The sequence below is a fragment of the Meles meles genome, chromosome 21, assembly GCF_922984935.1.
Source record: "Meles meles chromosome 21, mMelMel3.1 paternal haplotype, whole genome shotgun sequence".
NCBI lineage: Eukaryota > Metazoa > Chordata > Mammalia > Carnivora > Mustelidae > Meles > Meles meles.
This window is the reverse complement of record NC_060086.1, coordinates 27,586,283-27,610,832: the sequence shown is the minus strand read 5'-3', so window position 1 is coordinate 27,610,832 and position 24,550 is coordinate 27,586,283. Positions and strand designations below refer to the sequence as shown.

At 39.0% G+C, this 24,550-nt stretch overlaps 1 protein-coding gene across 1 annotated transcript in view; it reads left to right on the top strand.

The window, feature by feature from the left end:
• The window catches only part of LOC123933608 (phospholipid-transporting ATPase ABCA3-like), a 138,512-nt gene that overhangs the window by 94,217 nt on the left and 19,745 nt on the right, over window positions 1-24,550 (top strand). The window contains 5 exon segments of the mRNA XM_045992948.1: window positions 1,422-1,644; window positions 8,963-8,968; window positions 9,222-9,374; window positions 10,457-10,635; window positions 24,307-24,432. Of these exon segments, the coding sequence (XP_045848904.1) occupies window positions 1,422-1,644; window positions 8,963-8,968; window positions 9,222-9,374; window positions 10,457-10,635; window positions 24,307-24,432 (687 nt within the window).

The following is a 24,550-nucleotide window of genomic DNA, read 5'->3' as shown; positions in this document are numbered from 1 at the left end:
TAGCCATGCCCATAATTCCCAAATATTTTCATCTATGCTATGTTTGTTTACTTATTTTTGATGCTTTTTCTACTACCACTGAGAACCTGCTTTCAATCACTGGTAGCTATTCTCAACTTAATCCTACCATCCACTTCTCAAGTTTCTTGCTACATAAACATTTAATAGCTCAAAATAAATGATTCTGGAATATTTGGAGAAACCACAGGTTTGACAACTTATAAGATGTCGATTTCTGGAGATTTATTTTCTGTAACAACTCTTTAGATTCTCTGTTCCCCTTCTTAGATTCCCTCTACTTTTGAGTTTCCCTGTGTGCTTCTCAACTGAGTGGCTGACATGGGGAAAGGAGGAGTTGGAAAGCAGTAGAGTCAACAGGCAGAATCTAAAAATGAAGAGCCATGAAAGGCAGGTCCTTAGCATTACAGTCTACATCTGCCAGAATGTAAATCTAAAAAAAAAAAAAAAAAAAAGTTTTTTCTCCTAGGTGATCTCATTTCTGGAAATACTGAGAATTTGGTTTACTTGGGGTTAGAGGAAGGAAAAGAAAGAATATACTTTGATCTTGCTCAAGGAGAACAAAATGAAGCTTTCAAGTAGATGAAAACAAGTAGAATGGCAATTAGAGGAGATGGGTTCACTTGAGGGAGAAGCAGAAGAACCTCAACAGCCAGGCTCACAGACAAAATTGTCTGGTTAATAAAATACTTAGTGTTCTAACAAAGGAAGATGTCGCGGCTGGCGCGACAAATCAAATCGACCAGGAAACGTGAAGGTAAGAGGATGGTGAAAAGAAGTTAAAGAGACAAAGAGATGGGGGCAGGAGGAACACTGAGGAGGACGTCCAACAGTGCCCAGTTTATTCAGGCCAGCGAGGCATTATATAGCCAACAGAAATAATTACAAAGAAGTGTCCATCATTAGCTAATTACAAAAGAATTTGTTACATATGCATGAAACCCTCCAGACTTCCCCATTAACTTCTTCTCAAGGTCTAAATGCAGATCTTCCAAGGCCAGTGGTCTTTGTCTTCAGATAATAATTACAAAGAAGTAACAACAAACCCGAGAGTGTTCTTTGAGCTGTGTTGGAACAGCGAGGACCAGTTAAGAATTTATGACCCCACCCAATTTGCTCTCATCTAACTAGTAAACCTGTGGGAAGTCACGTAGGCCCAGCGCACAACACAGAGCACAGACCCTTTCTCAGTGCAACTCAACTTTTCCATCCTAATAAGCCTTTTGTTAGGCTATTCGGACTTTAAAGGAGACACAAGTCAGGGCCTGGTTTAGTCCTCGTCTCAAGCCTTATCGTGGCCTCCCACAGGAAGACTTTTCCCCTTTTCTAAGTTATTAGACTGAATTCTTAGTCATTGCATAGTTTTCTCCACTTCAACTTTACTTGTGTACTCTCTGTCTCAGGTGGTATTCCTGTTATCTGGATTGGATGAACTGACCAAGAATTACCACTTTCTGGACACACTGATCATCTTCATGCTGTTTGGCTGGTCTGTCATTCCCTTCACGTACCTGATAAGTTTCCTTTTTTCTAGTCATACCAGTGCCTGCATCAAGCTTGTGATATTAAACTACTGTGCAGGAGTCTTCGGCATAGTACTGGAGGTAGTAATCACTACAATGTCAGGTAAGGACATCACACCAGTTCCCCCATAAATAAAGAAATTCGGTCTTGAAGATAAGAAAAATACAAAGTTAATTTGTTCTGGATTTCTGGGAAAACTTACACTGCCTGTAAGTTAATAATCTTTTGTTAAGTGTCACAGATGTTATAAGCATTCTGTTGGGGGCAATGCAAGACAAATTAAGACACCGCATTTTCACTAACCCAGTCCTTCAGTCCATTGGCCCAGGCTCAGTACAATATTTATTATTTCCTTTTCCTCCTTTGACTTTAAGACTATGGAGAGATTGATTGGCCTGGCAATGATGGCAAAGAGAAGTTTCTTAGAGCACAAATGCTGCCACTACTTTATTAAGTGACCCTGTGAACATTAATTAGATCTGTTTTAAGTAATTCAGCCATACTCGATCTTGCAAAGACTGAGAGGAAGGGGCTTCTAACCCATTTACTGACCTTGGGCCTTGCCCTCCCACAAAAGAATTCCCTGAGATAGTTGGAAACCTATTTTAATACTCCTCGCACACCTCTTCAATGAGCAATATTAAGCCACATGAAGAAGAACTGATCTCTGAATAATAGACTAAGAAACACGTAGAAGTATTTATACTGTGGTGCTCATTTACCGAGTTAGTCATATTGCTGTCAATTAGTTTCTGTGTTAGTTTTCTATTGCTGCAGTAGCAGGTCACTGCAAGCTTAGTAAATTACACAAATGTATCATCCTACAGCTCTGTAGATGAGAAGAGGGCACATTGGGCTAAAATCAAGTTGGCTGGGCTGCAAGGCAGCATCTCTCTCAGAGGTCTTTTTATTTTTATTTATTTTTATTATGTTCAGTTAGCCACCATATAGTACATCATTAGTTTTTGATACAGTGATTAGTTTTTGATATAGTGATTTGATATATCAAATATATAGATTTGATATAGTAATTTGATCAGTGATTCATTAGTTGCATATAACATCCAGTACTCATCACAACACGTGCTCTTCTTAATACCCATCACCCTGCTACTCCACCCCCAGACCCCCTCCCTTCTGTAACCCTCAGTTTATTTCCCAGAGTCTATAGTCCTTCATGGTTTGTCTCCCTTTCTGATCACCCGCCTTCAGTTTTCCCTCCCTTCCCCAATGGTCCTCTGTGCTATTCTTTATGTTCCACATATTAGTGAAACCGTGTGATGATTATCTTTCTCTGCTTATTTCACTTAGCATAATCCCCTCCACTTCCATCCATATCGATGTGGATGGTGGGTTCTCAACCTTTCTGATGGTTGAGTAATACTCCATTGTATATATGAACCACATCTTTATCCATTCATCTGTTGAAAGGCATCTCAGCTCTTTCCACAGTTTGGCTATTGTGAACATTGCTGCTATGAACAGTGGGGTGCATGTGCTCCTTCTTTCACTACATCTGTATCTTTGGCGTAAATACCTAGTAGTGCAATTTCTGGGTTGTAGGCTAGCTCTATTTTTAACGTCTTGAGGAACCTCCATACTCTTTACCAAAGTAAAGCTTGCATTCCTACCAACAGTGTAAGAGTGTTCCCCTTTAACTACAACCTTGCCAACGTTTGTTTCCTGCCTTGTTAATTTGTGCCATTCTAACTGGTGTAAGGTGGTATATCTCAGTGTGGTTTTTTTTTTTTTTTTCTCATTTTATTTATTTTTTCAGCGTAACAGTATTCATTCTTTTTGCACAACACCCAGTGCTCCATGCAAAACGTGCCCTCCCCATTACCCACCACCTGTTCCCCCAACCTCCCACCCCTGACCCTTCAAAACCCTCAGGTTGCCCCAACCTCCCACCCCTGACCCTTCAAAACCCTCAGGTTGTTTTTCAGAGTCCATAGTCTCTTATGGTTCGCTTCCCCTCCCCAATGTCCATAGCCCGCTCCCCCTCCCCCAATCCCACCTCCCCGCAGCAACCCCCAGTTTGTTTTGTGAGATTAAGAGTCATTTATGGTTTGTCTCCCTCCCAATCCCATCTTGTTTCATTTATTCTTCTCCTATCTCCTACCCCGCCATGTTGCTTCTCCATGTCCTCATATCAGGGAGATCATATGATAGTTGTCTTTCTCCGATTGACTTATTTCACTAAGCATGATACGCTCTAGTTCCATCCACGTCGTCGCAAATGGCAAGATTTCATTTCTTTTGATGGCTGCATAGTATTCCATTGTGTATATATACCACATCTTCTTTATCCATTCATCTGTTGATGGACATCTAGGTTCTTTCCATAGTCTGGCTATTGTAGACATTGCTGCTATAAACATTCGGGTACACGTGCCCCTTCGGATCACTATGTTTGTATCTTTAGGGTAAATACCCAGTAGTGCAATTGCTGGGTCATAGGGTAGTTCTATTTTCAACATTTTGAGGAACCTCCATGCTGTTTTCCAGAGTGGTTGCACCAGCTTGCATTCCCACCAACAGTGGAGGAGGGTTCCCCTTTCTCCACATCCTCGCCAGCATCTGTCATTTCCTGACTTGTTCATTTTAGCCATTCTGACTGGTGTGAGGTGATATCTCATTGTGGTTTTGATTTGTATTTCCCTGATGCCGAGTGACGTGGAGCACTTTTTCATGTGTCTGTTGGCCATCTGGATGTCTTCTTTGCAGAAATGTCTGTTCATGTCCTCTGCCCATTTCTTGATTGGATTGTTTGTTCTTTGGGTGTTGAGTTTGCTAAGTTCCTTATAGATTTTGGATACTAGCCCTTTATCTGATATGTTGTTTGCAAATATCTTCTCCCATTCTGTCAGCTGTCTTTTGGTTTTGTTAACTGTTTCCTTTGCTGTGCAAAAGCTTTTGATCTTGATGAAATCCCAACAGTTCATTTTTGCCCTTGCTTCCCTTGCCGTTGCCGTTGTTCCTAGGAAGATGTTGCTACGGCTGAGGTCGAAGAGGTTGCTGCCTGCATTCTCCTCAAGGATTTTGATGGATTCCTTTCTCACATTGAGGTCCTTCATCCATTTGGAGTCTATTTTCGTGTGTGGTGTAAGGAAGTGGTCCAATTTCATTTTTCTGCATGTGGCTGTCCAATTTTCCCAGCACCATTTATTGAAGAGGCTGTCTTTTTTCCATTGGACATTCTTTCCTGCTTTGTCGAAGATTAGTTGACCATAGAGTTGAGGGTCGATTTCTGGGCTCTCTATTCTGTTCCACTGATCTATGTGTCTGTTTTTGTGCCAGTACCATGCTGTCTTGATGATGACAGCTTTGTAATAGAGCTTGAAGTCCGGAATTGTAATGCCACCAACTTTGGCTTTGTTCTTCAATATTCCTTTGGCTATTCGAGGTCTTTTCTGGTTCCATATAAATTTTAGGATTATTTGTTCCATTTCTTTGAAAAAAATGGATGGTATTTTGATAGGGATTGCATTAAATGTGTAGATTGCTTTAGGTAGCATAGACATTTTCACAATATTTATTCTTCCAATCCAGGAGCATGGAACATTTTTCCATTTTTTGGTGTCTTCCTCAATTTCTTTCATGAGTACTTTATAATTTTCTGTGTATAGATTCTTAGTCTCTTTGGTTAGGTTTATTCCTAGGTATCTTATAGTTTTGGGTACAATTGTAAATGGGATTGACTCCTTAATTTCTCTTTCTTCCGTCTTGTTGTTGGTGTACAGAAATGCAACTGATTTCTGTGCATTGATTTTATATCCTGACACTTTACTGAATTCCTGTACAAGTTCTAGCAGTTTTGGAGTGGAGTCTTTTGGGTTTTCCACATATAGTATCATATCATCTGCGAAGAGTGATAGTTTGACTTCTTCTTTACCGATTTGGATGCCTTTAATTTCTTTTTGTTGTCTGATTGCTGAGGCTAGGACTTCTAGTACTATGTTGAATAGCAGTGGTGATAATGGACATCCCTGCCGTGTTCCTGACCTTAACGGAAAAGCTTTCAGTTTTTCTCCATTGAGAATGATATTTGCGGTGGGTTTTTCATAGATGGCTTTGATAATATTGAGGTATGTGCCCTCTATCCCCACACTTTGAAGAGTTTTGATCAGGAAGGGATGCTGTACTTTGTCAAATGCTTTTTCAGCATCTATGGAGAGTATCATATGGTTCTTGTTCTTTCTTTTATTAATGTGTTCTATCACATTGATTGATTTGCGGATGTTGAACCAACCCTGCAGCCCTGGAATAAATCCCACTTGATCGTGGTGAATAATCCTTTTAATGTACTGTTGGATCCTATTGGCTAGTATTTTGGCGAGAATTTTTGCGTCTGTGTTCATCAAGGATATTGGTCTGTAGTTCTCTTTTTTGGTGGGATCCTTGTCTGGTTTTGGGATCAAGGTGATGCTGGCCTCATAAAATGAGTTTGGAAGTTTTCCTTCCATTTCTATTTTTTGGAACAATTTCAGGAGAATAGGAATGAGTTCTTCTTTAAATGTTTGGTAGAATTCCCCTGGGAAGCCGTCTGGCCCTGGGCTTTTGTTTGTTTGGAGATTTTTGATGACTGTTTCAATCTCCTTACTGGTTATGGGCCTGTTCAGGTTTTCTATTTCTTCCTGGTTCAGTTGTGGTAGTTTATATGTCTCTAGGAATGCATCCATTTCTTCCAGATTGTCCAATTTGTTGGCGTAAAGTTGCTCATAGTATGTTCTTATAATTGTCTGTATTTCTTTGGTGTTAGTTGTGATCTCTCCTCTTTCATTCATGATTTTATTGATTTGGGTCCTTTCTCTTTTCTTTTTGATGAGTCTGGCCAGGGGTTTATCAATCTTATTGATTCTTTCAAAGAACCAGCTCCTAGTTTCATTGATTTTTTCTATTGTTTTTTTTGGTTTCTATTTCATTGATTTCTGCTCTGATCTTTATGATTTCTCTTCTCCTGCTGGGTTTAGGGTTTCTTTCTTGTTCTTTCTCCAGCTCCTTTACGCATAGGGTTAGGTTGTGTACTTGAGACCTTTCTTGTTTCTTGAGAAAGGCTTGTACCGCTATATATTTTCCTCTCAGGACTGCCTTTGCTGTGTCCCACAGATTTTGAACTGTTGTGTTTTCATTATCATTTGTTTCCATGAATTTTTTCAATTCTTCTTTAATTTCCTGGTTAACCCATTCATTCTTTAGAAGGATGCTGTTTAGTCTCCATGTATTTGGGTTCTTTCCAGCTTTCCTCTTGTGATTGAGTTCTAGCTTCAGAGCATTGTGGTCTGAAAATATGCAGGGAATGATCCTAATCTTTTGATACCGGTTGAGACCTGATTTGTGACCCAGGATGTGATCTATTCTGGAGAAGGTTCCATGTGCACTAGAGAAGAATGTGTATTCTGTTGCTTTGGGATGAAATGTTCTGAATATATCTGTGATGTCCATCTGGTCCAGTGTCTCAGTGTGGTTTTGATTTGAATTTCCCTGATGACTAATGATGATGAACACTTTTTCATGTGTCTGTTAGCCATTTGTATGCCTTCTTCTTTTTTTTTAAGATTTTATTTATTTATTTGACCAAGAAATACACAGCAGTGAGAGAGGGAACACAGGCAGGGGGAGTGGGAGAGAGAGAAACAGGCTTCCTGCTGAGCAGGGAACCCGGCATGGGGCTCAATTCCAGGAATCCAGATCATGGATCTGGATCTGGATCAGATCAGATCATGACCTGAGCTGGAGGCAGGTGCTTAAGGACTGAGCCACCCAGGCACCCCACTTCTTTCTTTTTTTTTTAAATTTTTTTTCAGTGTTCCAAGATTCATTGTTTATGTACCATACCCAGTGCTCCATGCAATACATGCCCTCCTTAAAACCCACTACCAGTCTTCTTTGGAGAAGTGTCTGTTCATGTCTTCTGCCCATTTTTTTACTTCATTATCTGTTTGGGGAGTGTTGAATTTGAGAAGTTCTTTATAGATCTTGGATATCAGCCCTTTGTCTATAGTGTCATTTGCAAATATATTCTCCCATTCTGTGTGTTGCCAACATTCCCTTTCAAATCAATGTTACACCTAAGGCCCTAGTCAATGTAGTAATAGGTGAGAATAAAGAATGTGAGATTAGAAAAGAAACTGAACTCATTATTCAGAGATGATAAAATCAGGAAACTATTATCAAAAATATGGAGAATATAGAGAGAGGCAAACCAAAACAGCAGATAGTAATTCTCCTTTTCTCTAAATTGTACAGAGAGAGTTAATTTTTGGTCATTACACACAAAATGGCCACACTGTCTATGATTGTATCCAGTTTGGTTGATTGGTATTCTACTCCTGTTGGTTTGTACACATGCTGATCTGGAAGGTAAGTATTTTTAAACATTATTCATGCATTTACAACCATTTTTTCCTCAGTTTTTGTATCCCTCCACACTCCATTCATATGGTATCCTTCAACAGTTTGTCAGCTAAAGAATCATATTACTTAAAAAAATTTTTTTTTAAATTTTTTATTAATTGCATAAATTGATTTTTGTTTTTGTTATATGACAAAACTGAATCAAACCAGTTATATTAGCATATTACTTTTCTTTATGTAGGTAGATCTTCCTCTATTCCTTAGAAGTAAGAGGATATTTATAGGGGCGCGTGGGTGGCTCAGTCGGTTAAGCTTCAGCTCAGGTCATGATCCCAAGGTCTTGGGATCAAGCCCCACATCAGCCCCCCTATTCAGCAGAAAGCCTGCTTCTCCGTTTACATCTGCCGCTCCCGCTGCTTGTTCTCTCTCTTTCTGTCAAATACATAAATAGATTTTTTTTTTAAAGAAGAAAAGAGAATATTTGTATTCTATGGAGAGAGGCTAAATACTTTATAGCATTAGCTCCTTGTTATTTTTGGCATCTATTCAGGTGGCCAGTCAGTGTCCAAAATTCTTTCTGGATACTAGATTATTTGCATATATGGCCATTGTTACCCTCTTTGAGGTAGGCTTGGTATGACTTTACCACTTAGAAAATTTATATCTTAGGAACTTCACTCATTCTCTGTCCTCCTTGGTTGACCATCTCACTTTTATCAAAGTGTCTTACAAAGATGTTTTTTGCCCAGGCATATCATCTTATATTTATTACCAGCAGTCTGAGCTCAGTCTTGAAGTCCTACAATGACCTTCATTAACTTAACTTGTAATTGTGTTTCCTATTCCTTCATATATAGTCTTCAACTATTATACACATTAAGTTAATATTTAAAGAAACCTCAGTGAGCTTTAAACTTGGTTCTCTGAAGATGTATCTCCTTTCAGCTGATAAAATATTTATCTCCTTCCTACTGTTGTCATATGCTGACTTTCCTACCACAACTTTGTTTCTTTATTCATCCATGATAAGTAAAACAAGATAAGATAAGGTAAGAAAAATGAGAAATCAGTATGCATTTCCTATTCACATCAGGTGATAGAAGACAGGTTATATGGATATCAACTTTGCCGAGGATTTTCCTCATAATTATCAACATAAACTATGCTACAAAACATATACTTAGTGGCAAGAAGTGAGAGTTTTGTGAGGATAATAATATAGCTTTGTAATTTTCTCCATCTAATTCATCGGGGAGATTTTGTTTTCCTGGGGCAATTCATTTTGTATAAAGCATGCTAATGTTATCTTTTTAATCACAAAGGACCTGATTCTAAAAGCCTTCTACTTGATTCCTTGATGGTGTTACCCATACATAACTTTGGGATGAGCATCAGTAAATATTTTGAAAACCAAAATACAAGGCTGCTGTGTTCCTCAAAAGGGGTTCCTGCCTTCATAAATTGTAGTAAAGCAAGTGAGTATCTGGGACTTGTCAGACACCACTGGCCTATTACTTATTTGATATACATAGCTCTACCTTTATTATTTTGAATCTTCACAATGACCATCAAATTATTTGTTGTTATATTCACTTTGAGGAAACTAAAGTTTATATAAAATTGAGTAACTTACTCTGTCACACAATTTGTACAAGTTAGAGCTAAGATTCAAAACTTTAGCATAATGCATTTTCTCATGGGATAGAATCTCCATGGATGAATGGATAAAGAAAATATACATAATTACGCATATATGCATATATTATATACACACATATACACACACATACACACACACTCACACACACACATATATATAAATGAATTTAGAGCCTTGTAATTATTACCTTTTTCTCATAAGCAATTAAAAAATTGTCAGCTGTTTAGCACTTCCAACTTAGTTTAAATGTTAGTATTCCCTTATAGGTAAGAGTGTTTGTATATGTAGCATATTCCAGGTGATTCTACTGTCACTGCTCCACATTTTCAGACCCACCATCTGAAGTAGTTTCAAAGGAAATGTATTTTGGGACAAGGAAAGCCTCTGTTGCTACCCACTACTCTGATTAGTGTGAACAGGCATTCACCCAAAGGTTCTGGCTATATAGTACCATATTGGTAACGGATGCCTAGAACTATAGCGAGACAAAATTCATGGAATTAAAGGATCTTGAAGATATTTTACATGACTTATAAAGTCATCAAACATACCATTAAATATAGTATTTTGTGCTTATTTGATAATCATTCATTTTGATTCTGTAGTACTTCTAGTTTGTTGACTTCTTAGACTTTTTTTTTTTTAAAGATTTATTTATTTAACAGACAGAGATTACAAGTAGGCAGAGAGGCAGGCAGACAGAGAGAGGAGGAAGCAGGCTCCCTGCTGAGCAGAGAACCCGATGTGGGGCTCCATCCCAGGACCCTGGGATCATGACCCGAGCTGAAGGCAGAGGCTTTAACCCACTGAGCCACCCAGGCGCCCCTTCTTAGACTTTTCTTATTGAAATAATTTTTTTAAATAAACCTATATCTTTTTCTATGTCATTGACATCAGTAACTCAGATGAATGTATATGGTTTGGAAAGAGATGCAATAGGAAAATTTGTAATTGCGATGGCTGTTTTGGGATTTATTTTCTTCGTCTTGATTTTCCTTATGGAGACCACCTCATGGAAAGTGAAAACCTTTGTGTTTCGCTATATTTTCTTTGGTATCTACAAGAAATTTAATAAGGTAAGTACCTGGCTATGGATCTTAGGGATATCTCTAAGACCAAAAACATGTCTCCACACATGCCGAATTCCATTATTGAATATAGAAATGTAAATCAGTCTATGTTGATTGAAATCCATGTTAACCAAAGATCTTCATCGTAATTTGAACTTTGTGGTTTCTAAACATTCTGAGCTTTGCCAGTCAAAATATGGTATTTTTTATAGTTTTATTATGATAGAAAGCTTTCCTTTGAACATCTCTTATCAGAGGGCCATTTCCTCCCAAAGTGCTCATGCACCCTAATTTGGTCCCTAGCTATTTAACAAACTCCCAGGTGGTATTGATTCTGCCAGCCTACAGAATGCACATTTGATAGTAAGGCTCTATAGCAGTTGCTCTCAAAATCTGGCATTTACCAGATTCTCCTGGAAGTCTTCTTAAAATACAAGTTGCTGGTCTCTGCCCCATGAGTTGCTGATTTTGTGGACCTTAGGTAGGGCCTGAACTTGCATATGTAATACATTTTCAAGTAGTGCTTCTGCAACTCCTTCATGCTTTGAGAACCACTGTCTGACGTGTTTTCAGAAGAAAGAATATTTTGAGGCAAAAGGAACCTCTCTGTTATCAAAATAGATGAAATTGCATGACTGTCCCATAAGCTTAGACTTCAGTCCAAAGTCTTACTATGCCAATGTGGTCTTTCTTCACATTTCCCAGTACAGGTCTGACTCCATAGGTAATCAAGACACAATGTACATGAGTAAGGTATGAATGATAGCACTAATGGAGGCATAAAAGGCAGGGAGTATCCCAGAATTGCCTCCAGAAGTGGGGAAGATGCTGAGCAAAGGCTCAGCTCTGGTGTCATCAGTAGAGCCAGCGCCTGGTGTCCAGATCTTATGAGTGTCTCCTATTCAGCTGAGCCATTAATCTGCAAGATTACATAGGGAATTTCTCAGTGGGTAGGAAAAACCCAGGAACTGAAGGGTTCGGTCAAGTGAACACGCGAAAAGCTTGTTAGCACCAGCAAAGTCCAACACCCAAGGCTGAGGTCATACATTCCAAAGATATGCCTCAGGTACCTACTATGTACCTGGTATCATACTAGATGTTGGACAGGTCTCAGATTCCTGGGAGAGGTCCAGGAGGAACAAACAGATTCCCAGACTTGGAAGAGAGGGTAAAGGAGACCTTCATAGAGATGCAAAAGAAAGGGTTTCAAGACAGGGACCAAATCAGAGTTCAGACAAATATAATCCAAAAAATAAGTGCTCTAATAAACAGAAACTCAAAATACTGTAAATGCATCTAGGTGTCACAAAACCAAGCTTTGGGCATTGGGTGACACTTGAGAAAGTGAGTCCAAGGCATAGAGGTCAACTTATGAACAGACAAGGAGCTGGAAAACAGTCAAGGAGCTATTATTATGTCTGGAGCCAAGGTGTTGGAAGGCAGGGCAGGATGACTGCAACAAATAATACATTATATGTCCAAAAAAAAAAAAAAAAAAGGTGATGTGTCTGAGCTGGGAAACTGCCTCCAAAGTGCCATGCTAAGGATCTTGAACTTCATTCTGAGGGCAGTCAAGTTGTGGGAATGAGGAATTTAATGGCAAAATTATATGGACTTGGGATTTTCTTTGAGGGAAAGTTTGTAATAAGAGTTTCAAATTATATAACATTGGAGTGTGCAGGTTTTCTATTCTTTTCTCATTTTGCACTTTTCAAGGAATGTGCCAGGGTCATCTAAATCATCAAATGTATTGACAACAGTCTGTTCACAGTGTTCTTCTGTTTTGTTCTTAATATCTGTTAGTAGTTTGTGGTTTTTCTGCTCCCCCAACCTTAATTACTTTTGGTAGGTATTTAACCAATTAATCTCTCCAAAGAACCAACTTTTGAATTTTTTACTTCTCTGTTATATGTTTTGTTTTCTATTTTATTGATTTATTTTCTTACCTTTATTTTTCTGTCTTGCTGTCTTGTGAGGCCATAATAACTTAGAGAATAATAGCTATAAATAATGCTACAAAACAGAAAAATTACAGATGAGTTATGCTTATGGACACAGGTGCAAAAATCCTTCACAAAAATGTTAGTTTGAATTCATTACCTGGTAAGGTTTATTACAGGAATGCAAGCATAGTGTAACACTTTATTTTTTCTTAATTTTTAATTTAAATTCAATTTAACAATGTAACACTTTAAGTCACCATACTAATAAAACATAATTCACTATATTAATAAGAAAAATCAAAAAAAACAATCACAATCCTGAGAGATTCAGAAAAAAGATTTGATAAAATTATATATATATATATATTTAAAGATTTTTATTTATTTGACAGACAGAGATCACAAGTAGGCAGAGAGGCAGGCAGAGAGAGAGAGAGGGGAGGAAGCAGGCTCCCCGCTGAGCAGAGAGCCCAATGCGGGGTTCGATTCCAGGACCCTGAGATCATGACCTGAGCCGAAGCCAGAGGCTTTAACCCACTGAGCCACCCAGGTGCCCCAAAATTATATTTCTTTTTTTTTTCCTAAAGATTCTATTTATTTATTTGACAGACAGAGATCTCAAGTAGGCAGAGAGGCAGGCAGAGAGAGAGGAGGAAGCAGGCTCCCCACTAAGTGAAGAGCCCAACGCGGGGCTCGATCCCAGGACCCTGATATCATGACCCGAGCCAAAGGCAGAGGCTTAACCCACTGAGCCACCCAGGCGCCCCCAAAATTATATTTCTTATGAAATTCTTTAGCAAACCAAAACCAGAAAGGAACTTCCTTAATATGGCAAAAAGTAACCACACAAAAAAATCTACATCAAATAATATGATTATTTTTTTAAGATTTCATTTATTTACGTGACAGAGAGAGAGCACAAGCAGGAGGAGTGGCAGGCAGGGGGAGAGGGAGAAGCAGGCTCTGCACTGAGCAGGGAGCCCACTGCAGAGCTTGATCCCAGGACCCTAGAATCATGACCCAAGTTGAACAATGTTAGATGAGTTTCAAGTGTCAACATAGTAGTTCACAAGTTTATATGTTATGCTATGCTTACCACAAGTGTAGCTACCATCTGTCACCATACAACACTACTGCAATACCATTAACTTATTCCCTATGCTATACCTTTTATTCCCATTTTTAAATTCCATTTTTATCCAATTTATTATAGGTATTAATGCAATAGGGCAAGAAAAAATGATAGGCATAAAATTGTAAAAATTTAAAAATTCATTATTTACAAATGACAGCATTGTGTACATAAAGGAATGAAGTGTTAAAATTAATATTGCTAAATGCAAAGTCTGTATTGAAAAATCAGTTATGTATCCATATATAAGCCCCAAACAAGTGAAATGTAAAATGTTGTTATTCAAATAACATAAAAAGAAAAAATATCTAGGAAAAAGTCTAACAGAATTTATACAAGACCTTTATATGGAAAAGTACAAAACAGTATTGAGAGATTGAAGAAGACCTATAAGTGAAGGAATACCATGTACTTGATTTGGAAAACCCAGTATTGGGAAAATGATAGTTTTTTCCCAAATTGATCTAAAGATTCAAAACAATTCCAATCAAAATACTAGTGGGTATTTTTGTGTGTGCATGTTTGTGTGTGGAAAAATGATCAGCTGATTCTAAAGTTTGCATGGAAATGCAAAATGCCAAGCATAGCCAAGGAAGTGTCGAAGGAGAAAAAAAGTGGTGCACTAATACTACCATATATAAGTATTTTTTATAAACTATAGTCTAAAACAGACAAATAAAACAATGTATTAGAAAAATAATTTTCCTTAAGGCGTGGTTATTTGTAGTAGCTTGGAATTTTTCTTTTTTAGAAATGCAAGTTCTTGGGGGCACCTGGGTGGCTCAGTGGGTTAAAGCCTCTGCCTTCAGCTCATGATCTCAGGGTCCTGGGATCGGGCCCTGTGTTGGGTTCTCTGCTCAGCAGGGAGCCTGCTTCCCCCCCCCCCCCTCTCTGCTTGCCTCTCTGCCTACTTGTGATCTCTGTCTGTCAAATAAAAAAAAAAAAAAGGGGAAATGCAAGTTCTTGGGCCCCACCCCAGACCTACTAAAATCAGAAGATTTTGGTTTTATTTTATGCTTTATAAGCCATCCAGCTGATTCTGACGCATGCTAAAATTCAAGAACAAATGGAATAGAATGTCTAGAAATAGATGCACAAATATGTGGTCACCTGATATATGACAACGTTGACACATAATGCAGTGGAGAAAGGATATTCTTTTCAATTAATGGTGCTGATCCAGTTGGTTATCCACATTGAGAATAATGAAGTTGACTCCTGTCTTACTCCATACAAATCATTTGTAACTTACAACTTTTCTGTAGATCTAAATGTGAAAGGTAAAATAATAAACTTTTAGAACAAAAACATAGCAAATACCTTCATGATAGTGAGGGCATCATTATCAAAAGACATCAAGTGAATGAAAAGGCAAGTCACCAACTGGAAAAAGATTTTTGCATTGTTAATAAGAAAAAGACAGAAAGCCCAATTTAAAGGTGGGCAAAAGACTTGGGACACTGACTTTACAGAAAAGAATATCCAAATATGCAATAAATATATGTAAAAATTCACAACATTAGTAGTCATCAGTAAATGCTAATTAAAGCCACTAAAGGACACCACAGCATACTCATAAAAATAGTAAGTGCTGAGGTTGCAGAATGACTAGAAATCTCAAACACTGGTGTTGGGAATATAAACTGATAACTCTTTAGAAAACTGTCTGGCATTACCTTCTAAAGTATTGTCTTCATATGTTTATGAAAATTAGCCCATAATGAGACCCAGATGCTCCCCTTCTAGGTATAAATCCAACGGAAATGCACACTCACGTTCACCAAAAGACATTTACAAGAATGTTCACACAGCATTATTCATATAGACCCCCTTTAAAAAAGAGAAAGAAGCAGACCATATGTTTGTCAGTCGTATAATGGGCATTAGGGGAAAGAAGGGAAAACTGAAGTGAGGGAGAAATCAGAGGGGGACATGAGCAATGAGTTATTATGGACTCTGGGAAACAATCTGAGGGTTTCAGAGGGGAGACAAGTTGGAGGGGGATGGATTAGCCTCATGATGGTTATTAAGGAGGGCGTGTGTTGTAATGAGCCCTGGGTGTTACACACAAAAATGAATCATGGGATGCTACATCAAAAACTAATGATGTACTGTATGATGACTAACATAACATAACAAAAGAAATGTCTGTTCTCACAATAGAATATAGCAATGAGAAGAATCAGGCTGTAACTAATATGGAACAGCATGGAATAATAACACAACTATAATATTGCCCCCAAAGAAGCCAGACACAGAAAAGTTACAGAAAGTAGAATTCTGTTAAGAGAAAGAGACAGTCAGACCAAGAAACAGACTCTTAACTGTAGAGAACAAACTGACAGTCACCAGAGGGGAGGTTGGTGGGTGGAATGGGTGAAATAGGTGAAGGGGATTAAGAGTACACATCACGCGGGGCGCCTGGGTGGCTCAGTGGGTTAAGCTGCTGCCTTCGGCTCAGGTCATGATCTCAGGGTCCTGGGATCGAACCCCGCATCTGGCTCTCTGCTCAGCAGCAAGCCTGCTTCCCTCTCTCTCTCTCTCTGCCTGCCTCTCTGTCTACTTGTGATCTCTCTCTGTCAAATAAATAAATAAAATCTTTAAAAAAAAAAAAAGAGTACACATCACGGGTGCCTGGTTGGCTCAGTGGGTTAAAGCCTCTGCCTTCAGCTGGGGTCATGATCTCAGGGTCCTGGGATCGAGCCCCCATTGGGCTCTCTGGTCAGCAGGGAGTCTGCTTCCTCCTCTCTCTGCCTGCCTCTCTGCCTACCAGTGATCCCTGTCTGCCAAATAAATAAATAAAATCTTAAAAAAAAAAAGGAGTACACATCACAATGAACATGAGTCATATGTAGAATTGTCGAATCACTATATTGTACACCAAAACTAATTTAAAACTGTGTGTTTACTGGAATTAAACTTAATTTAAAAATTAAAAAATAAAGTAGAATTCCATTCATATAAATTTCAAAAACAGACAAAACTAATATATAATATTTGGAGTTACAAGTCAGGGTTCCAGTTACTGTTGAGGTAATGCTCTGTTTTCTTTATCAGGGGTGGTTACATAAATATGTTCACCTTGTGAAAAATCATTAAGATGTGGATTTATGATTTATGCACTTGTCTGGATAAGTTGTGCTTTTAAAAGTTTAGACTAAAAGTGGCATTAAAATTATTCAGCATATTTTGCACTAAACTACAATAAAATCTGTAGTTCCTAGAATTGAACCAATGTTAATTTCTTTATTTTGATCAGTGTACCGTGACTATGTAAGGTGTTAACATTAGAAGGCTAAAATGCATACTGGAATTATCCTGTGTTTATAATTGTCTATAAATCAAAATTTTTTCAAAACAGGAAGTTAAAAATTAAAGTAGAGTAATGGACAAATCTCAGATTATTCTTTCATACTCTTTCTACCATGTGGAATGCCCTGCCCTTTTTTCTCCCTTCCCATTATAAGTCTCCTAATTAACTCCTATTTATTTTTTTAAATTCAGTTTATTTACCTTGTGAAATGGTCCTTGGATTCCACTCTTCCTCTCAGAAAAGAAAGAGTTAATCTTCCCTATTCTTAGTTCTATTGATATCTTATAAAATAAATGTAATTAACAAATAGATTTGGTTATAATTTATAGTGTGTGTTGTGGTTCCAGTTTTTTTTCAAGATTTTATTTATTTATTTGAGAGAGTGAGAGAGAGAGAACATAAAAAAAGAGAGGTCAGCAGGAGAAGCAGACTCCCTGGTGAGCAGAAAGCCCGATGTGGGACTCGATCCCAGGACTCCAGGATCACGACCTGAACCGAAGGCAGTCACTTAACCAACTGAGCCACCCAGGAGCCCATGGTTCCAGTTTTTTTTTTTTTTCATTTTATTTATTTTTTCAGTGTAACAGTATTCATTCTTTTTGCACAACACCCAGTGCTCCATGCAAAACGTGCCCTCCCCATTACCCATCACTTGTTCCCCCAACCTCCCACCCCTGACCCTTCAAAACCCTCAGGTTGCCCCAACCTCCCACCCCTGACCCTTCAAAACTCTCAGGTTGTTTTTCAGAGTCCATAGTCTCTTATGGTTCGCCTCCCCTCCCCAATGTCCATAGCCCGCTCCCCCTCTCCCAATCCCACCTCCCTCCAGCAACCCCCAGTTTGTTTTGTGACATTAAGAGTCATTTATGGTTTGTCTCCCTCCCAATCCCATCTTGTTTCATTTACTCTTCTCCTATCCCCCTACCCCCCCATGTTGCTTCTCCATGTCCTCATATCAGGGAGATCATATGATAGTTGTCTTTCTCCGATTGACTTATTTCACTAAGCATGATACGCTCTAGTTCCATCCACATCGTCGCAAATGGCATGATTTCATTTCTTTTGATGGCTGCATAGTATTCCATTGTGTATATATACCACATCTTCTTGATCCATTCATCTGTTGATGGACATCTAGGTTCTTTCCATAGTCTGGCTATTGTAGACATTGCTGCTATAAACATTCGGGTACACGTGCCCCTTCGGATCACTATGTTTGTATCTTTAGGGTAAATACCCAGTAGTGCAATTGCTGGGTCATAGGGTAGTTCTATTTTCAACATTTTGAGGAACCTCCATGCTGTTTTCCAGAGTGGTTGCACCAGCTTGCATTCCCACCAACAGTGGAGGAGGGTTCCCCTTTCTCCACATCCTCGCCAGCATCTGTCATTTCCTGACTTGTTCATTTTAGCCATTCTGACTGGTGTGAGGTGATATCTCATTGTGGTTTTGATTTGTATTTCCCTGATGCCAAGTGACGTGGAGCACTTTTTCATGTGTCTGTTGGCCATCTGGATGTCTTCTTTGCAGAAATGTCTGTTCATGTTCTCTGCCCATTTCTTGATCGGATTGTTTGTTCTTTGGGTGTTGAGTTTGCTAAGTTCCTTATAGATTTTGGATACTAGCCCTTTATCTGATATGTCGTTTGCAAATATCTTCTCCCATTCTGTCAGTTGTCTTTTGGTTTTGTTAACGGTTTCCTTTGCTGTGCAAAAGCTTTTGATCTTGATGAAATCCCAACAGTTCATTTTTGCCCTTGCTTCCCTTGCCTTTGCCGTTGTTCCTAGGAAGATGTTGCTACGGCTGAGGTCGAAGAGGTTGCTGCCTGCATTCTCCTCAAGGATTTTGATGGATTCCTTTCTCACATTGAGGTCCTTCATCCATTTGGAGTCTATTTTCATGTGTGGTGTAAGGAAGTGGTCCAATTTCATTTTTCTGCATGTGGCTGTCCAATTTTCCCAGCACCATTTATTGAAGAGGCTGTCTTTTTTCCATTGGACATTCTTTCCTGCTTTGTCGAAGATTAGTTGACCATAGAGTTGAGGGTCGATTTCTGGGCTCTCTATTCTGTTCCACTGATCTATGTGTCTGTTTTTGTGCCAGTACCATGCTGTCTTGATGATGACAGCTTTGTAATAGAGCTTGAAGTCCGGAATTGTGATGCCACCAACTTTGGCTTTGTTCTTCAATATTCCTTTGGCTATTCGAGGTCTTTTCTGGTTCCATATAAATTTTAGGATTATTTGTTCCATTTCTTTGAAAAAAATGGAGGGTATTTTGATAGGGATTGCATTAAATGTGTAGATTGCTTTAGGTAGCATAGACATTTTCACAATATTTATTCTTCCAATCCAGGAGCATGGAACATTTTTCCATTTTTTTGTGTCTACCTCAATTTCTTTCATGAGTACTTTATAATTTTCTGTGTATAGATTCTTAGTCTCTTTGGTTAGGTTTATTCCTAGGTATCTTATAGTTTTGGGTGCAATTGTAAATGGGATTGACTCCTTAATTTCTCTTTCTTCAGTCTTGTTGTTGGTGTACAGAAATGCAACTGATTTCTGTGCATTGATTTTATATCCTGACACTTTACTGAATTCCTGTACAAGTTCTAGCAGTTTTGGAGTGGAGTCTTTTGGGTTTTCCACATATAGTATCATATCATCTGCGAAGAGTGATAGTTTGACTTCTTCTTTACCGATTTGGATGCCTTTAATTTCTTTTTGTTGTCTGATTGCTGAGGCTAGGACTTCTAGTACTATGTTGAATAGCAGTGGTGATAATGGACATCCCTGCCGTGTTCCTGACCTTAACGGAAAAGCTTTCAGTTTTTCTCCATTGAGAATGATATTTGCGGTGGGTTTTTCATAGATGGCTTTGATAATATTGAGGTATGTGCCCTCTATCCCCACACTTTGAAGAGTTTTGATCAGGAAGGGATGCTGTACTTTGTCAAATGCTTTTTCAGCATCTATGGAGAGTATCATATGGTTCTTGTTCTTTCTTTTATTAATGTGTTCTATCACATTGATTGATTTGCGGATGTTGAACCAACCCTGCAGCCCTGGAATAAATCCCACTTGATCGTGGTGAATGATCCTTTTAATGTACTGTTGAATCCTATTGGCTAGTATTTTGGCGAGAATTTTTGCGTCTGTCTTCATCAAGGATATTGGTCTGTAGTTCTCTTTTTTGGTGGGATCCTTGTCTGGTTTTGGGATCAAGGTGATGCTGGCCTCATAGAATGAGTTTGGAAGTTTTCCTTCCATTTCTATTTTTTGGAACAGTTTCAGGAGAATAGGAATGAGTTCTTCTTTAAATGTTTGGTAGAATTCCCCTGGGAAGCCGTCTGGCCCTGGGCTTTTGTTTGTTTGGAGATTTTTGATGACTGTTTCAATCTCCTTACTGGTTATGGGCCTGTTCAGGTTTTCTATTTCTTCCTGGTTCAGTTGTGGTAGTTTATATGTCTCTAGGAATGCATCCATTTCTTCCAGATTGTCCAATTTGTTGGCGTAGAGTTGCTCATAGTATGTTCTTATAATTGTCTGTATTTCTTTGGTGTTAGTTGTGATCTCTCCTCTTTCATTCATGATTTTATTGATTTGGGTCCTTTCTTTTTTCTTTTTGATGAGTCTGGCCAGGGGTTTATCAATCTTATTGATTCTTTCAAAGAACCAGCTCCTAGTTTCATTGATTTTTTTCTATTGTTTTTTTGGTTTCTATTTCATTGATTTCTGCTCTGATCTTTATGATTTCTCTTCTCCTGCTGGGTTTAGGGTTTCTTTCTTGTTCTTTCTCCAGCTCCTTTACGTGTAGGGTTAGGTTGTGTACTTGAGACCTTTCTTGTTCCTTGAGAAAGGCTTGTACCACTATATATTTTCCTCTCAGGACTGCCTTTGCTGTGTCCCACAGATTTTGAACTGTTGTGTTTTCATTATCATTTGTTTCCATGAATTTTTTCAATTCTTCTTTAATTTCCTGGTTAACCCATTCATTCTTTAGAAGGATGCTGTTTAGTCTCCATGTATTTGGGTTCTTTCCAGCTTTCCTCTTGTGATTGAGTTCTAGCTTCAGAGCATTGTGGTCTGAAAATATGCAGGGAATAATCCTAATCTTTTGATACCGGTTGAGACCTGATTTGTGACCCAGGATGTGATCTATTCTGGAGAAGGTTCCATGTGCACTAGAGAAGAATGTGTATTCTGTTGCTTTGGGATGAAATGTTCTGAATAGATCTGTGATGTCCATCTGGTCCAGTGTGTCATTTAAGGCCTTTATTTCCTTGTTGATCTTTTGCTTGGATGATCTGTCCATTTCAGTGAGGGGAGTGTTAAAGTCCCCTACTATTATTGTATTATTATTGATGTGTTTCTTTGATTTTGTTATTAATTGGTTGATATAGTTGGCTGCTCCCATGTTAGGGGCATAGATATTTAAAATTGTTAGATCTTCTTGTTGGACAGACCCTTTGAGTAGGATATAGTGTCCTTCCTCATCTCTTATTATAGTCTTTGGCTTAAAATCTAATTGATCTGATATAAGGATTGCCACCCCAGCTTTCTTCTGATGCCCATTAGCATGGTAAATTGTTTTCCACCCCCTCACTTTAAATCTGGAGGTGTCTTCGCGTCTAAAATGAGTTTCTTGTAGGCAACATACTGATGGGTTTTGTTTTTTTATCCATTCTGATACCCTGTGTCTTTTGATTGGGGCATTTAGCCCATTAACATTCAGGGTAACTATTGAGAGATATGAATTTAGTGCCATTATTAGTCTGTAAGGTGACTGTTACTGTATATTGTCTCTGTACCTTTCTGATCTACTACTTTTAGGCTCTCTCTTTGCTTAGAGGACCCCTTTCAATATTTCCTGTAGAGCTGGTTTGGTGTTTGCAAATTCTTTCAGTTTTTGTTTGTCCTGGAAGCTTTTGATCTCTCCTTCTATTTTCAATGATAGCCTAGCTGGATAGAGTATTCTTGGCTGCATGTTTTTCTCGTTGAGTGCTCTGAATATATCATGCCAGCTCTTTCTGGCCTGCCAGGTCTCTGTGGATAAGTCTGCCGCCAATCTAATATTTTGACCATTGTATGTTACAGACTTCTTTTCTCGGGCTGCTTTCAGGATTTTCTCTTTGTCACTAAGACTTGTAAATTTTACTATTAGGTGACGGGGTGTGGACCTATTCTTGTTGACTTTGAGGGGGGTTCTCTGCATCTCCTGGATTTTGATGCTTGTTCCCTTTGCCATATTAGGGAAATTCTCTCCAATGATTCTCTCCAATAGACCTTCTGCTCCCCTCTCTGTTTCTTCTTCTTCTGGAATCCCAATTATTCTAATGTTGTTTCGTCTTATGGTGTCACTTATCTCTCGAATTCTCCCCTCATGGTCCAGTAGCTGTTTGTCCCTCTTTTGCTCGGCTTCCTTATTCTCTGTCATTTGGTCTTCTATATCACTAATTCTTTCTTCTGCCTCATTTATCCTAGCAGTGAGAGCCTCCATTTTTGATTGCACCTCATTAATAGCTTTTTTGATTTCAACTTGGTTAGATTTTAGTTCTTTAATTTCTCCAGAAAGGGCTTTAATATCTCCAGAGAGGGTTTCTCTAATATCTTCCATGCCTTTTTCGAGCCCGGCTAGAATGTTCAGAATCGTCATTCTGAACTCTTGATCTGACATATTACCCATGTCTGTGTTGATTAGGTCCCTAGCCTTCGGTACTGTCTCTTGTTCTTTTGTTTGTGGTGATTTTTTCCGCCTTGTCATTTTGTCCAGATAAGAGAATATGAAGGAGCAAATAAACTACTAAAAGGGTGGCAAAGACCCCGGAAAAATGCGCTGTAACCAAATCAGAAGAGACCCCAAATTGTGGGGGGGAGAAAGGGGATAAAAACAGCTTCTGAAAAAAAAAGAAAAAAAAAAAAAGAAAGAAAAAAATTTAAAAAATAAAACAAATAAAAAATATAAAAAAGAAAGAAAAAATATATATATTTAGATGAACTAGTCAAAAAATGTTAAAAAAGAAAAGGGTAAAAGTTTAAAAAAAAATTTAGCAGAAGAAGAAAAAAGAAAAAAGAAAAAAAATTGAAAAAAGAAAAAAAAATTGAAGTAGCTGCAAGACTAAAGAATCATGGGGAGAAAGCCATGAGTTCCGTGCTTTGCTTTCTCCTCCTCTGGAATTGCTCTGCTGTCTTAGGAATTGAATCTGCTTTCTCCTTGATAGATGAACTTCGTCCTGGCTGGATATTTTGTTGATCTTCTGGGGGAGGGGCCTGTTGTAGTGACTCTCAAGTGTCTTTGCCCGAGGCGGGATTGCACCGCCCTTACCGGTGGCCGGACTAAGTAATCGGCTCGGGTTCGCTTTTGGGAGCTTCTGTTCCCTGAACGCTTTCCGTAGAGTTCCGGAGGACGGGAATGAAAATGGCGGCCTCCCAGTCTCCGGCCCGGAGGAGCCAAGAGCCTGGGGCCCCACTCCTCAGTGCGCCCCCAGAGGACAGCACCCAATCACTCCCGTATCCCCAGCCTCTAGCCGCGCTCCGAGCTCACCCAGCCCGCGACCAGTTCAAGGTAACCCCGAGCTGAGAGTTTAGTCCTCGGCTCTGTCTCTCCAGCCAGCTTCTCCGTTCTAATACCTGCGAGCTCTCCGACACTCCGACACCCCCGATCCTTCTGTGACCCTGCGGGGCCTGGGGCCACGCTGGCCCCGCGTGGGCTTCACCCCGGTTTAGCCCCTGGAGCAATGTCCCTCAGTGGAACAGACTTTTAAAAGTCCTGATTTTGTGCTCCGTTCCTCCGCTGCTTGCCGGGGTCTATCTTCCCGTCGTTTTAGATTCACTTCTCCGCCAGTCCTACCTTTCAGAAAGTGGTTGATTTTCTGTTTCTAGAGTTGCTGTTCTTCTTCTCTTCGCTCTCCCGTTGGATTTGTAGGTGTTTGCAATGTTTAGATAAGCTATCGAGCTGATCTCCTGCTACCTGATGTAGTCTCAGGCTGCTACTTCTCCGCCATCTTGACTCCTCCCCCATCGTTCCAGTTTTTGATGAAGTGTCCGTTTTGATAGGAACAAGCTACTTGCTCATGGGTAGGAGTATAGTTTTTAAACTTCGGAAATAGGGGATAGGTTTATATATGACAGTGTGACAGGTGTGTAGGAAGTTTTTTGGGAATGATTTGAAATTTCTGTTCTGACATCTTTGAGATTAATCCCCAGTTAAGCCTTCCTGAAGCCAACCAGTTATCTAGACCTGATGTCTAAGAGGTCTCCATTTCTGTGATGCTGTTTTTGAAAATATAGGAAATAGTGTCCACAGAATTATCTGGGGAATCTGAAGATGATGATGTGCAATATGAGAGAAACAGAATCCTGGAGCAACCTCAGGAATCTCTGAATTTCACAGTACTTATTAAGGAACTCACAAAGGTAATATTGTTCAATGGCCAATTTATGATTTCATTCCTATTAAAGATCATGTCATTAGCATCAAGGGCTCACTGTGGTCTTCTGAATCTGTGTGTATTAGTCCAACAGAGTAGGAGAG